The sequence below is a fragment of the Numenius arquata genome, chromosome 19 (genome assembly GCF_964106895.1).
Source record: "Numenius arquata chromosome 19, bNumArq3.hap1.1, whole genome shotgun sequence".
NCBI classification, from domain to species: Eukaryota; Metazoa; Chordata; class Aves; order Charadriiformes; family Scolopacidae; genus Numenius; species Numenius arquata.
The window spans coordinates 1,222,801-1,238,348 of record NC_133594.1 but is presented as its reverse complement, the minus strand read 5'-3'; the positions used below and the strand labels follow the sequence as shown (position 1 = coordinate 1,238,348).

Genomic DNA, 15,548 nt, shown 5'->3' with positions numbered 1-15,548 from the left:
TCTCTCCCTCTTGCTGGGCCTTTCATCGTGCTGATTCCTGACTCTCAGATGTGGGGCTGATCCCATGGCTGCTCTCTGTTTGGCTCCTGAGGTCTGTGGGGAGCTTTTCTTCCTGCCTTGGCCTTGCTGTGCTGCCGGGGTCTGCAGGGTGACATGGAGCAGGGTGACAGCAGTTCCTGTCCCAGGTGTGCCACCACCCCCAGCTGCTGCAGTGCGGGGCTGTCCCAGCCTGGAGGAGATGTACCCATGATATATGGCCTTTCCCTTTTTTATTTTGATTTTTTTTTGGTTGTTTTTTTTTAGAGCCGATGCCTGTAAGTCAGGGTGCAGCGCAGGAACGCCAGGATCCTGTGACCATGAAGCAGCTGAAGGTAGGTATGACAGGGCTGTGACCCACGAGGGTTGCGAAGACACAGGGTGGGCAGCAGAGCCTGCATGGGGAGGTTTCAAACGAGGGTGATGCTGAGGGGGGAGCTGTGTCAGTCTCCCTGTTGACACCATGGCTTTTATAGGCAATTAGTTATCCCAGTCGAGCACCAATTGGTGGAGGTGGGTGATGTGGGTAGTCACCCTACACTCACTCCCCATTGCCATGCAGGGACCTCCTGTTTTTTTTTATTGCCACAGAGACAAAGCACCAGCCATTGACTGGGAGCGATGGGGACTGGGAGTGATGGGACAGGGCTGGCCGGCTGCCTGCCACACAGCATTGCTCCCTGGCCGTCTCCATGTCTCCGAGGACGGGTGCGTCTGCTCCACTCCTCCTGTCAGGGCCGTTTGCTCTGGGAAGGGAAAGGCCCATGGTGGAGCCTGGATGATTTATAGTAAAGGCAAGGATGGGAAATGGGAACACAAACACATGGCTTGCATCGGAAATTGGGCTCAGCCGGCCCCGTGATTTATCTGTGCCGAATTCCGCTTTGCTGCTTCCCTCAGCTGCATTTTCAGTTATTTGTTTTAAAGCGTAGGATTGAGCAAGGCAAACAAAGCCAGCGCCCCTCTCCTCCCTTCCTCTCCGGCAGTCGCCACTGACTTGAAAGATGGTGGCTGGGAAGGAAGAGCCATCCTCCTTCAAGCTCCAGCCTGGCGGCGTGGCGGGTGGGACAATGCGGCCGGAGCAGTCCCGGGCAGTGCCTCTGATGGCCCCACCACACTGCCGGTCCTCTGGGAGCCATGGGGCTCCTCGTGCTCCCTCCCTGGCTTCCCCTGGCCCTGCCACCCCAGCTGCCGTGCAGGGGAGCCCGGGGTCTGGGTTCCCTTCAGCCTTCCCTCTCTTTTCCATCCCCTTTCCATCCCCTTTCCTCTCTTTTCCATCCCCTTTCCATCCCCTTTCCTCTCTTTTCCATCCTTCCACGGGAGTGTGGAAGGAGCTCTCTTCTCCATCGCAGCCTGGTCTCCGAGGGGCCGTGCAGACTCGCCGAGTCCCGCTCTGCGCCCTGCTGGGGGCTGGGCTCAGGGCTTCTCTTTGTCTTCAATTCCAAAATTACACTCTGGGTGCAATTCCATTGACCTCTCTGCTTCCCCCTCCGTGACTCTGCGAGCACAAAGCGTGGGGACGTGCGTGTCCTCTGGGTCTGTGCTTTCAAAAACAAACTCTGCTTTTTCTTTTTCTTTTTTTTTTCTCTTTTTTTTTTTTTTTTGTGAAAAAAAGTCTCTCTTACCCTTTACAAGTGTAACGAGTGCAAGCCGTCTTTTTAATGAAGTGAAGCTCGCACAGCCGGTGCCTGTGAAACGCCGCTTAAACATCCTCCAAGTGTTTGTGAGAACATTGCAATAACAAAGTGCTCCGTGCGGCTGAAGAATGCTGCGGGAACAAAAGCCACATCAACAGAGCAGGGACTAGGGAATACTAAATAGTTGACAGGAATTTTAATATAAAACTCTCTCTCTTCCTTGTCAGTTAGGGTTTTCAGGAAGCCCTCTGGCTTATCGTAAAGCGGCATACAGCGCAGACAGGGGCTGGGGAGGTGAAAGGTGGCTTCCTGCCATTCTTCTCTGGAGCTGGGTTCCCATGGGCGGTCATGCCAGTTTGACTGGGGTTTGTTCCACGCTCGTGTGATACGAGGAGATCGGGATTACGGCTGCTTCGGGGGAACTGGATTTTCATGGGCTAAGGGCGAGTTTAGGGTTTTGCAGCCATGAACCGCTTCAATGGACTCTGCAAGGTGTGCTCGGAGCGGAGATACCGGCAGGTCTGTATCTCCCGTGGGGAAAAAATCCATGTGCCAGCATGTGTGTGTGTGTGTGTGTGTGTGTGTGTGTGTGTGTGTTGCTGCAAGTCTTGGTTAAGTTTGTGAGTGTCTCTGGACTTTCTTGCCACTTCTGGGCTACGTGTGTGCTGTTTGTAGGGTGTTGATCTGCTGTCGTTATCACTTGGAAACGATAATATTGGGAATCTAAGGAAAGCATCTTCAGGTAGGTGTCTCTGGCTGTGCTCTGCCTGTTGCTGCAGAGTGTAAATGGGAATAGAGAGGGAGAATTATAACTTGAGGGTTACGTGCCGATGGTGAAAGCGCTGAGCTGCGAGGTGGTGTCTCAATTTCCCACTCATTAGAGGGGAGGCAGGCAGGGCAGGCAGCGAGGGCTCTGCCAGGCTGCTACTGACTCTTTTGAAAATCATTTTAATGTGAATGTATTTGGGAATCAAGTGTTGCTTGAAGGTGGTTACAACCAACGGCGACTTGCTTTGAGAAGTGGATTGTTGTGTTCTGCAAAAGCTGGTGCAAGTTTTCACTGAATTTCACTGAATTTTTAGAGTTGGAAGGGACCATAAAGATCATCTAGTCCAACTCCCCTGCCGAAGCAGGATAAGTTCCCTCGGAGCTGCTCGGTGTGCAACACCGGGCACTGGCTTTGCTTATGCAGGTCCCAGTCTCCTGCTCTTTCAAACACAATTTTCCCTCCATGGTCTGGATCGGGGCTCCCGGCTCCCGGTCAGCTTTTCTCTGCGCTCCTGTGCCAAGCTCTCATGTCGTGCTAAAGCTCTGGAGAGGGACAGCCTATCCTGGGAACTGCACAAAGAACCACCTTAACTAAAAATGCCCATTTCTTATCAGGGCTACAGTGACCATCTCAGGCAGGAATGCTTCTCTGCTTATATTGATGGCAACTGACAGTGATTTTTGTCTTAGACCTCAATTCTCTATTTTGGCAATTTCTTCTGCATTTTTTGATGAAGTTATGGGTACAGTGGGCCTTCAGGGTGCTGCAGTCTCTCGCCACCTGGCCACCCACCTTCCAGCTCAGATCAGATCCTCGTGTTTCTTAGTTCTGCACAGTGGGAAAATGGATGTTCAGCTCCCTGTAATGGCTGTGGTGGTGGGAGCTGGGGAAGGTTGAACCATCAGCAGCGAGAAGGTGCTGTTTAATGGCAGAGGGACGGTGTCCCTGCTGGCAGTGGACAGGAGTCAGACCCCTCGGCACAAGGGAAGCTTTGGGCTGGGAAGTGAGCGTGGAGTCTCCGTGGTGGGGGAGATGCTGGGCTGACTCCTGGGGTGCCAACGGCAGCGCTTGTGCAGAACTCGGGTCCCCTGCGCTTTGTATTTGAGATGTGAGGTTGGTTCCATCACAAGCAGCCTCCTCCCCTGTTTGAAGATCCAACAAACTCCAGAGAGAAAAATACTCACCGTAGTGGGACGGGACCTACTTTTTGATCCTGGCGGGGAAAGACAGTTTCTCTTTTGAAGCCTGATTTTATGCTGAGCCATCAAGCAGGGACAAGGTGCAGAGAAACGAAAGCTCGCTGTGTTTGCCCTCCCATGGTAAAGGAGCGAGGAGCCAGTTCCCCTCCTTAGCAGCTTCTGTTAAGTTCCTCGTCTTCTCTCTGACTGTTTCTTCTCAAAATCATACAGCTCAGATGTTGGATTTCTTTCTTTTCTTTTTTCTCTGTCAGTAAAACAAGGATCTTGACAAATGTCTTGGGGGATAATCAGGTATTTACAGGAACTGTCATGCTGAGCTGCTGCTGGAAGCCACCATCAAAAAATAAATATCATTTCATTAATGAGCTCGATGCTTTTTGAATCAGGAGCAGAAATGAGCCTAAATCAACACAGCAGTGAGGGAAAACATACTCGCCCTGGCTGATGGGGTGATGCTCACAGAGCTGGAGCGCAGACGCCTGGCAGACAGGAGTGTGCTGGCCCCCGCGGCTTCCTCTGGAGCTGGGGAGAGCCGCTATTTCTGTATTACCCAACTGGAAATGAAGCGTTTAAGTGACTTTCTTAGAGAAGCTGCATTAGAAATCAGTGTCAGAGCCAGACTGCCAGGTTTTCCTTTCTGAGGGCTTATCAGACCTTTCCTTACAATTCTAAGAGTCATGAGTGGAGACTGGTGTATGCTCAGTGAACGCTGCTATTGCTGCATTTCTCTCTGTTGATCCTTGGGTCGATTTTACATTGCTTTTTAGCACCCTTTCTGCGCACCTTTGGCTGCAGCAGGAGACAGACCCGTTATCCTTGGGGTTCCGAGTGCCAGCGATCACCGTGACAGTTCCTTTGGGCTCTGTGACCGCTGCTAGAAATGCCGTGTGCTGGCGTTTCCGGAGGCTGGGGTGGGTGGCAGGGGGGTGCTCGTTGATCACACGCGGTGGTTGCTTTCCCACTTAACAGGCGACTCCGGTGTCTCTCTTCAGATTACGATCCCTCGGGGAAGCGATGGGTTTGGCTTCACAATCTGCTGCGACTCCCCAGTCCGTGTGCAGGCAGTGGACTCCGGTAAGAGACCGGATCGTTCTTATCCCTCTTGGTTTGAATGAATGACTCTGCTTTTTTGCTTCCCAGAGCATGTTGTGATTCCAAAGCTCTAAGAAACTTCACTTAATGAATTCTTTGCCTCTACTGAGGTCAGAGGGCGCTGGGTTAGTGCTGTGTCACTATTTTGGCAGTGTGTTGCAGTAATTTTCAGGGATTTTTTTTTTCCCTTTCCTCTCCAACTTGAGAGGTGTCTGGCTGGTTGAGAGACCTATGGGAAGTATCTTGGGCAGGGGGGCAGTGTCAGGCAGGGGCACAGGAGCCCTCGGTTGCCTGAGAATATCCTCTTGGTGTGGAGCTGCAGGATGGACTTGGTGTCTTTGTTGTACCGTGGTGCTCCCCACTGCACACCAGGAAACACGGGAAGTTCTTGCCATAGCTCTGAGAGAGCATCTGTGGCGTTGTCCCAGGGGCCGCGTGTGTGCATAGAATCACAGAATCGTCTGGGTTGGAAGGGACCTTTCAGATCACCGAGTCCAACCCTCAACCCAACACTGCCCAAACCAGCACTAACCCATGTCCCTCAGCACCACGTCTGCCTGGCTTTTAAACATCTCCAGGGATGGGGACTCCACCACTGCCCTGGGCAGCCTGTTCCAAGGCTTGACAACCCTTTCAGTGAAGAATTTTCTCCTAATATCCAATCTGAACCTCCCCTGGTGCAATTTGAGGCCGTTTCCTCTTGTCCTATCACTTGTTCCTTGGGAGAAGAGACCGACCCCCCCTGGCTCCACCCTCCTTTCAGGGAGTTGGAGAGAGCGAGAAGGTCTCCCCTCAGCCTCCTTTTCTCCAGGCTGAACCCCCCCAGCTCCCTCAGCCTCTCCTCACAAGACTTGTGCTCCAGACCCCTCACCAGCTCCGTTGCCCTTCTCTGTACCTGCTCCAGCACCTCAATGTCTTTCCTGTTTTGAGGGGCCCAAAACTGGACACAGTGCTCGAGGTGGGGCTTCACCAGAGCATGTTGGAAGGTGAAGCTCTGGGCTAGCTGGCCCCACTTCATTTTCAGGTCTGTGTGTTAGAGGAGGCAGATTGGGTTTGGAGGAACGAGCGGTGCAAGCTGTGAAGCTATTTGGGTGTCTCCTGGCTCCAGGACTTCTCCTTCCCCTCATGCTCTCAGCTGTCTGTTGGGCAGGTGACTGGCATTTGTCTCTTCTCTGCGTAGGTGGCCCAGCAGAAAAGGCAGGTCTGCAGCAACTGGACACGGTGCTGCAGCTGAATGAGCAGCCTGTGGAGCACTGGAAATGTGTAGAGCTGGCACATGAAATCCGGTGAGTGTTCACCCAAAGCATCAGTGCAGGGCTCTGGGAGAGATGGTTTGAGGGAGCCCAGGGCAGGGCAGCAGGAGCTTTGAGTGGCTATGGGAAAGGGAAGGCTTTGAGGGATGCAGGAGAGTGGGAGAGGATTCTCTGGAGGAAGAAAAAAGGATGTGAGGGTTGCGGAGGGCAGGACAGGGGCAGAGGAGGAGGGACTGCAGGACTCATGGCTGTCTGAGTGCTGTGAGGTGCCCCACTCCCTACTGCTCCGTCTCTGACTTGTCCCATGCCGTCTCTTTCAGGAACTGTCCCACTGAGATCATCCTGCTGGTCTGGAGGCTCGTCCCGCAGGTCAAGTCAGGACCCGAAGGCATGATCCGTAGATCATCCTGCAAATCTGCCTATGACCTCCAGTCGCCACCCAACAAGCGGGAGAAGAACAGCACCATGCCCCCGCGGCCCGAGCAGCGCCGGAGCTGCCACGTACTGTACGATGGGAGCGATGGGCTGGTGCTCAACAGCTGGGAGAGGTACACGGAGATCGGCAAGCGCAGCCAGAACACCATGCCACCCCTGTCCCGCGTCCCCTCCACCGCGGACCAGAACTACATCATCTTAGCACCTTTGAACCCAGGGAGCCAGGTAGTGCTGCTTTCCAGCCTCACGCTCACGTTACTGCCTGTGGCTGTTGGCTGTGCTTGCTGGATCCTCTCTCGGCCTGTGATTCAGTCTTATTGAGCATCATCTCTAAATGTTTGCTAGAGCACTTGCCATTTTACAAGCCAGACCTGTGTCCCTTGGTGGAGCTTTCACTATTTGCTATTTACCACCAGGGCTGTAGAGCTGGGCTGCGTGTCCTGCTCCCTCCTCTCAGGGCTCACTCAAGGCATAAGTGAAGTGTTTCCACAGACCACTGTGCAAGTCATTGCTCTCATTTTCTGCTGGCAATAGAGCAAAAATGATCTTCACTTCTGGAGTGCTTTGGCTTTGCTGGGTCTGGCGTCCTATAATTTGCACTTGGTTGTTGTAAAGTCTATCTCAAGCCTGCTTCAAGTGACCGTGTCCTGTCTGTGTTGTGTCTTACAGCTGTTGAGGCCTGTCTATCAAGAGAACAACGCTACCATGGGTGAGTTGCTGACGTGCTGAAAAACGCTGCTCAAAGCACCTCGCAGAGCTGAACATGCTCTTTCCACCCCTGGCGAGTCCTTGCCCTTAGCCCCGCCGTGCTGCAATGGAGTCCCTCACATTTTGAGGACGGTGACAGAAACCTGGGGCTTTTGGGGAGTATAATCTTCCTACTCTGCATCTAACATAGAAGCAAGAACACTACCCCACAAGCCCAGAGGAGAGCCCAACTGCTGTCCCTTGTGGTGAGAAGGTCTCTGTGGGAGCTCACGGAGTGGCTGAAGAAGGGAGGCTGGTGGCAGGGACTTTCCATCAGGGGCGTGATGAAAGCATCAAGTGTGAAAGTGCTAAGTGTTGTTGCTGTGGTGCTTCCCCAGATGTGCCTTGGGTCTCTCCGTGACGTGTTTAGCCCCTCATGCACAACGCCTCGCTGGGGGTGCTAATGCTGTGGCCCCTGCTTGGAGTTTCATTTTATTACTAAGGGAGTGAGGTTGGCCATGACTCAGACTGGTACAGACATTAGTGCAGGGTGAAGTGCCAGGTTTGGGGAACGCTCATTTCTGGGGCTGCTCCAGGTCCCTGGCAGTCTCTGAACCAGCTCCTCAAAACCCCTTTGAAGTATCAACCCATTTTCTGCAACAGCTATTCTTGGTCTTCCTGGAGAACTGGGTATGGATGGGCTTGCAGGAAGAGAGCGGTGAGGTGTGCAGCAGCAGGGCTCTGGGACAGAGACTAACACAAGGTCTCCCTGAACTAGATGTCAACAGGTGACTGTCATTTCCAGTGGGAAACTGGGGGCAGAAGCAACCCAAGAAGAGTGAGGCTTGGAGATACTCCCTGGGGTGTTCACTGGGTGCTGCTGAACTTGCAGTAGTAATTTTCAGCATGCCCAGCTCCACACAGAACCACCTCTTTCCAGGAGCTTTGGGAGGCCATCTGTTGGGATGTCCTTAGGACGAGCTGTGTGTCTGTAGCAGAGCTGAGCTCCTGGGCGCAGTCTTGCAGGAGCATCTTCACGGCAGCAGCCCCTCCCTGGTGCGGGCACGGCTGTCATCGGTGTGATTTCCAGCTAAAAAGTTTTGTGCTGCCTGTAAAAGTGGGGCAGCGTCCGTAGAAGGCAAAGAGTGGGGCTGGCAAAGCCGTGGTGGGGATGTCGGGGAGCAGGAGGGAGCGGTGTGGGTCCGAGGCCCCTGTCCCTCGGATGCTCCCAGCCCCGGAGCTCTGTGGCCAGACGACTTTTCCGCAGCTCCGCTACAGGGGATGTTTTGTCCTGTGGATAATTGCAGCTCCTTCCTGCTGTTTGCGGATCCTGTGACAAGGTGAGCTGGGCCGTGGGGACTTGTTCTTACAGCGGGGTGGAATTTGAAAGACTCGGGGCTTCTTCCCGTAGCACTTTTTAGTGATTGTTTTCAGTCTATTTAATGTTAAATCCTCAGAGGGGAGAATGCACTAATTAACCTGAGCAGTGATTAAGCGTGGCGGTGGCCACCAGTCACATGGTGACAGAAGCTCGTGCTCCGGGCAGGCTGGCTGCCTTTCTGTGCCGGTGTGCAGAGAACAGGACTTGGGCAGGCGATGAATTCCTCTGATAAAAGGAGGTGATTTAGGGATAAGAGGAAAAGCGGATCCCGGACAGCCCAGGCAGATCGTATCTGGCCTGTGTTCAGCTGTCTCTCGTGTTTTGATTTTATCTGGCAGTGCAACCATGAAAAAGGGAGCAAAGAAAATGTCAGGGTTATTACACTTAGAGGTAGAAACAACCTTTTAGGTCATGAGCCGCCCCCCCCCGCGAAGGCCGGCTGTGAGAGCGGGCAGTAAACAGCAGGTCTGGATTGCCAAGAGAGCACGGTCTGGCTCTGCTGGCGTTTATCTGAAAGTAAACGTGCTATTTCCTAATACTTAATGGAATATGTAATGTTGGGTAGGTTTGTGTATTTACTTTGGACGAGTTCTTATCTGCTCTGAGCCATGTTCAGAAGTGTTTTGGCTCGTTTCTGCCCGGGAAGGTTATGGGCGCCCGTTAGAGAGCGCAGGCAGGAGCTGCTGTGCAGAAACACCTGGGGGCTGGAGGGAGAGATGAGGGGTCCCTGCTGGGACCAGGGGGCTGCCGGAGGCTTTGCTCATACAAAGCATGTTCCTGAGACATCACTGTGTGGGAGGATCCTGGGCTAATGCTCCAGTTTCCCACCTGGACATGTTAAAATCCAAGTGGAGAAATCTGTCTGTTGGACCTGGGCTGGTTTAGTTCATCAGTGTCACGGGGGAGGGAGAAAAGACGTCACTTTTTCAGTGGGGCTTCTTTTGAAGAAGGCATGAATTTTTCGTTATTCAGTTCCTGGTGGAGTTGTTTCCTGCAAGTTTTAGGGCAGCGCAGAGGTTGCTGGTGCCCAGCGGGATGTGGTCTGGGGCTAAGGGTCCTTGGGGAACCTAAACCTGTGTCACCTTCTGTCCCCAGCCCGGTAGGTCCTGCCGCTGCCGTGATGGGAGTTTGCAGGAGAGATGTGCACTGTGGGCTTGGGGACATCAAGGGTGGCCAAAACTGTATGCTGGGGTCACCAGAGAACACTGAGGCCCTTGGGCCTAATTGATTAATGTCGTTAATGGGAAATAATTTCACAGCCTCTCACCTCTGGGCACAGCTGAGAGCAAAGCAGCTCAGCAGCTCCTTCCTGGTTCTGGTCCCATGTGTTGGTCTCATCCCGGCTTCGTGTGATGGGTCTGGGGAGGGAGGAGGCACAACGTCATCCTTAGCACTGCTGCCTCCAACCAGGTCACCCTCCAAACCATCCAGCTGCTCACAGCTGGGTTGCTGCCTGCAGGCACCAGCTCCCTGCAGCCTGGGATGCTCTCACCCCGTTGTGTTGCTGCTGAGAAAATGGTAATTTCTATACAGGCAGAGCATCATCAAAGCACCCACGTCCCGTACCTGTGCTGATGGGACAAAATCCTGGTGGGAGCTGGCTGGATGTATTCAAAGGTGTTCCTCTGGGCTGGGAGGAAAGGGCTGAGAAATCCCATATAGCAGCAATTGCCCAGCAATAGGGGAAGGAGGGACTTGCCCACACAGCAGGTAGCAGGGAACAGCGATAATTGTTGATAATTCTCAATAATGCTTTTAATCACAGGATTATCAATTACATCAGAGATTCTGTCGCTGGTTTGACATACCCCACCTGATGTCTCCTGGTCCCTAGGGATGCAGACTGGCGGGTGTGGAGTGGCTGCAGGAGCTGGCGTTGGCTTGTTGGGAAAAGTCACCGCTCTGTTCGACCAGCTGAGGTGGGGGGGCTGCAAAGGGCAGCTGCTGTGTAATCCCGCCTCTGGGTGAGGAGAACGGCTTTCTGCGGGGAAGAGGGACAGAGCGGAAAACCAGTCAGGCTGCTAGGACTCTTTCCAGCACTGAAATGTAATGCTGAAAAGCAGTGGATGATGTGCCAGCCTCATGCCAAATGAGGTCATCCTTTATAAATACACCCCCAGGTCTGAGTAACCATCACATCCCTGGGAGCGATTTGGACAGGCACGGATTGATCCCATGCGCATGAATGTGTTTATCGTTTCTGTCCCTTTCTCTGACACCTCCAATCTTAGGATCTTCTAAAAACTGTGATTAACCTGCCACCCAGTGCCATGATGTGAAATTCCTGCACTTGGCTAACTCCCGTGCCCAGAACCCAGAGCAGGCAGGATTTATGTAGATAAAAATGTCCCAAGGTTTACATTTCCACTGGTTTGTTTTTTTTCCTCCCACCCTGAGTTAGTCACAGATGGTTTTCCCCTCCATGGACAGCGTAGGGTTCAGTGGTACAGGTGGGTATTCCCTGATGGTGGGAACCTCCCTGGTGCTCCTGTGGTTCAAGAATGGCCATGTAAAGTCATGTTTGGGGTTGTTCTGTATTTCTTACTTTCAGTACTGCACAGGGAGGTGTGTATAATGGTACCACATCTCTTCCTCTGAAGTACCATATTCATAAATTGTGCGGAAGGCAGCGTACCCCCGGAGGCAGATGTGCTGCCTGCACTGAGCTGGCTGTGACTCCCTCGGGTTTTTGTTCGTATTGACACAGATGTGTCAGTGCTGCTGGTGTCACCCTGTTCAGTCCTTGCTCCAGCAAGTGGGTAGCTCTTGATTGAGCAGAAATGTCAAGGGACATCCCATTTTGCATTAGGGAAAATGAAGTCAGTGCTGTTATTTCATGAATCCCTGGGAAACTTTGATAGCAGAGTGATGGATGTCCCTGCAGCTCTTGGCTCCGGCCATTCCCCTTAGGCTCTACGTGCCCTCCTCCAGCCGGCAGGAGCCAAGTCGGCAGTGTGTGGAAGCTCTGCAGAAGCTCTCTCCTGATTCTGTCCTTCTTTCTGCTTCCTCTGTCCATCCAGGAAACGCGTGTAAAGGGAAATCGCACATGGGGTCTGGGAGAAAATCCAGGCTGATGAAGACTGTGCAGACGATGAAGGGCTACGGGAACTACCAGAACTGTACCATAGTGCGGCCACACATCCCGCACTCCAGCTACGGCACCTACGTGACGCTGGCTCCCAAGGTGCTGGTGTTCCCCGTCTTTGTGCAGGTAAGCACGGCTGGGAGCAGGGTGTCAGGGATCTAACGCAGTCGGTGCCCAGCACAGCAGGTTCTGCCATAGGATGGGTCCAGGCTATCACGCAAGTGGATATATTTCCTGGCAATATATGGATCCCCTGTCATCCTCAGCTCTCTCCTCCAGAGCTGGCTGCTCTCAGCACAGTGCTGGGTGCCTCCTCAAAGGAAATTGTGTCCTGCCCAAGAGATTCTCTGTTGGAGTTTTTTCCCTTTTGAACTTTCGAATCTGGTCCTCGAGTGGTTGCTTGAACCAGGAGAAGGTATCCCAGCTTCTGGGCTTCAGCAACCAACTTCATGTAATTGAAGATCAATACGGTTTCTTCTTGTGGGTTCTTTGTGTTGTTAATTAGAGTGTGCAAACAAAGGTTTTTTTAGTTTAGCTGGTGGCCAGCACTAAAATCATGGACAAGGATCCAGAGCAGTAATGGTTTGACAGAGGATGTTCTCACTCCCCGGTTCCATAAATCATTCTCTTAAAATTTAGCCCTGAATTTGGTGGCAGTAGCTCCAACTACTTCTGTGCCTTCCATTTTGTCCTTCATATGGCCCCAGACAACCCCATCTGATCCCATGTATTTAAGTTTATTACTGATGAATACTTTCATCTCTGAGGCTGAGGGGAGCCATCCGTCCTCCCCCGCTAGCAGCAGTGACACTGGCACATCAGCTCAGACCAGTGATTCCCTTTGGGCTCAAACCCATCATCCGTGTTGTCCATCGCTCTGGAAAATGTGGGGCTGGGCTGGGGCTGGGGACAGGCTCACCTCTGCCCTCCCCAGTGGCACCTGGGTGGCTGTTCATGTAGCTCCAGAGCCATCACCAGCCCTGCTTGTGTGCAATGTTTGCCTTTTGGTAGGAACCCAACTGACACTTCTGCCTCTTTACTCCCAAACTTGTGTCTTGGGTTGAGTCTAGGGTGTTTTTGCCACTCCAGGAACTGATTTTGATGCTTTGCAGTGTCTGAGGTGCCCTGACGTGCCGTGCTGCTCAGGAGGGTCCTCCTGGGCTGGTTCTGCAGGGTGTTTGCCCTGTGGTCAGGACCACTGAACCTCTTCTGGTCTTCTCCAGCCTTAACCAGAGAAGGCACTGACTGGGGTGCAGCGTGGCATGAGGAAGTGCAGCTTTCTTAAGACTGCTTTAACGTACCGCGAGGGTAATCCATAAAATCACGGAGCAAATATTCTTGTCTGAGGGACGTGAGAACTCAACGTGCCACCGTTGTGGTTGTGTTTCCTGCGAAAAGGCGCCCGTAATGAAGCCTGCGCTGTGCACAACAGCGAGCGCACAAAGAGGCGAGCGGCTGATTGTCTTTTTATAGCTGAGGCTGACGTAGGTGTTAGTGTGAGGTTTGCTCTTTACCGTGTAGCCGGACTGCAGCCTTTCTGTCCTTTTGACCACAGTGTGGGGTGGCTTCTCCCACCACGAGTTGCAGCTCAAAGTGAAGACAAAGTGGGTTTGGTGGGTGGAAAGTTTTTCTGGCAAACCACACTTCCAGTGGAAGGTCTGACTCTTTCTTTCTTTTTCCTTTTTCCTTTTTTTTTTTTTTTTTTTTTCCCTTTTCAAACGTAGCCCCTAGATCTTTGCAACCCAGCCCGGACTCTGCTTCTGTCAGAGGAGCTGCTTCTTCACGAGAGCAGAAGCAGGACTATACAGGTGAGACTCTTTCCGTGCTGAGCTTTCTAAACACGCTCTTCTGTGGTCTTATATGGTAGATTGAGAAGGGAAATGGTTTATTGTGCGGTATTTCTATTAATATGATATTTGGAAAGCCTTATAATCAGTTTAGCATGGGATAAACTGAATATCGAAACTCTTCTCTGCTAGAAATCAGCTTTTTTTCTTGTCTGTCTTCATGCTCACAGCGAAGAAATTGCGCATGGCAAATGTGTGCCGATCACAGCATGGCAGCTCAGGCCACTGGCCCTCAGAAACAGGGAGTTTAAGAATATTTTGTGCCAGGTTAGAGAAGCAGACAGAGAACTTGTTCCAGAGGTTTTCAGAAACTTAGTTCCTGAAACAGGTCACGTGTCTTGTCCAAATTCCTCTCTTTTTTTTTCTAACTTCAGCTTCTTTTCTGCAATGTTATTGGGGGGCTGTTGAAAATCTGGGGACGCGGCTAACAGCTGAGCTTCGACTCTGTGCTGAGCCCGTGTATGTGACAGCTTTCAGCATCCAAACTGGCCGAGTCTGGGCGCGTTGGTTCCATTTGCTGCTGGCTCCCTTGCGTCCCACCGTGAAGTCTGCAAAGCCCTGGGATGTGGGGCGGCAGAGGCTGGGAGACCCCGCTCGTGCCTTGCTCACGAGCACTGGGGGAAACTGCCATTTCTTTTGGGGCATTTTCAGAGAATCTCACCACTTTATAGAATAATTTTCTTTTGAGTTTAGTTGGAGTGAACTATGTGTCATCCTCCCAGAGCCACAGAGGGATTGTTATTTGACTAATCTTAGTTTCTGGGTAACAGCTTCTGGGTGGTGGAGAGCAGAATCCCAGAGACATGTCATATCGCTGCTTGGTGCAAAACAGTACAAGACTGTGTTAAGTGACTCCTCCCTCTTCCTGGTTTTCAGCGTGTAATTCATCTCTTGCTTTGAATTGAATCATTATTTTTTTTTTTCTGCCGAAGTACATGAAAAATTGCATGATCGGTTAGGAAACCTGGCATGATTTGTACATAAAACTCTTCCCCTGTCTGCGCTGCTGTTCTTTGCTGCTCGGGGTCTCTGGGCACCTGCGTGGACGGACATCAGGCAGACACATGGCGTGGAAATACGGTGGCCAGCCTGAAGTCAGGATGCTTCTGCTGGGTGGTTTGGGGTTGCTTGCTCTCAGGGCAGACTCAGAGGTCTGTAAGAGTAGCTAAATGTGGAATAATTATGAATAACTAATGGCGTTTGCAGCCTGGGAGGAACATGTGTTTGTATGGGGGTGTTCTTATTTAGACGATGGAGAACCTTGGGAAGAGCTGGTTTGGAAAAGGTGTGCTGCTGTCTCCGAATGGCTGTTAGCTGTTTCAGAGCCCCAGCTGTGGGCAGGATCAGGAGGAGGACACCTCAGGGAAAGGACTCTGTTTGCTTACAATACCCTAAGGATGAGCGTGAGGCTGGAGGAGGATTTCCCAGTTGGAGCTGCTGCCAGGAAAGGGCGGGATGCTGAACGCTGGCCAGGAACGTGAGACAGTGTTTGAGAACGATGGTGCCTCGAGGCCGTGATGTCTGTGTAAAGCCTGGCAGAGGGGCAAGGCAAGGGCTGGTCACTAAGTGTAGTGAAAAAATAGCAGCAGGGAATGGGAACAAGCATGTGGCAGCATCTGCTTTGGGAGGCAGGAGTCTCAGCGTGGTGCTGAGCCCCGTATTGCTGGGAGTTGTAGGAAGCAACACCGGGACATCGGCCATATCCCTGGGGAAGGGCTTTCCCATGTCTGCAGCATGTCACAGGGTCTCTGCAGGCTTTGCAGAGCTTCAAGGAATCAGTGCAGGTCTCTGGAAAGCCTGAGACTCTCCTTCTCCAGCCGAGCAGGGGTGTCTGCTTTGGTCCCAGGGGGGCTGTGAGATAAGGGAAACTAAACTTCTGAAGCCAGCAAGACCTAAAATGTCCTGGACACAGTGGAGTTTCCCCTGGTACAGAAGAGCTCTGACTTCTCTTTTTGCCGGACTCCAGCTTGCTCCCTCTCCAGCCTTCTCCGCTGCCTGAGCAGAGACTGGCTTGTTTCCAATGGGTCCTTGTTTCCTTGCTCCATGTGGTTTTCAGTTTTCCCACTGCTCTTCCCACCCAGCCCCTCCCAAACTGGGCCACTGCTCCTGTGGTTTGCAGGCCTGTTT

General features: G+C 52.4%; 1 protein-coding gene across 4 annotated transcripts in view; it reads left to right on the top strand.

The window, feature by feature from the left end:
* The window catches only part of RGS3 (regulator of G protein signaling 3), an 88,506-nt gene that overhangs the window by 21,517 nt on the left and 51,441 nt on the right, over positions 1-15,548 (top strand). For 2 of the 4 annotated variants that reach the window (XM_074161312.1, XM_074161313.1), the window contains 7 exons: positions 304-371; positions 4,634-4,715; positions 5,914-6,019; positions 6,307-6,646; positions 7,091-7,130; positions 11,510-11,700; positions 13,299-13,382. In XM_074161312.1, the coding sequence (XP_074017413.1) occupies positions 304-371; positions 4,634-4,715; positions 5,914-6,019; positions 6,307-6,646; positions 7,091-7,130; positions 11,510-11,700; positions 13,299-13,382 (911 nt within the window). Of the gene's footprint in view, positions 1-303; positions 372-2,138; positions 2,193-4,633; positions 4,716-5,913; positions 6,020-6,306; positions 6,647-7,090; positions 7,131-7,820; positions 7,827-11,509; positions 11,701-13,298; positions 13,383-15,548 lie in introns of those variants that run through there. The other 2 variants (XM_074161315.1, XM_074161314.1) reach the window with 2 other exon arrangements.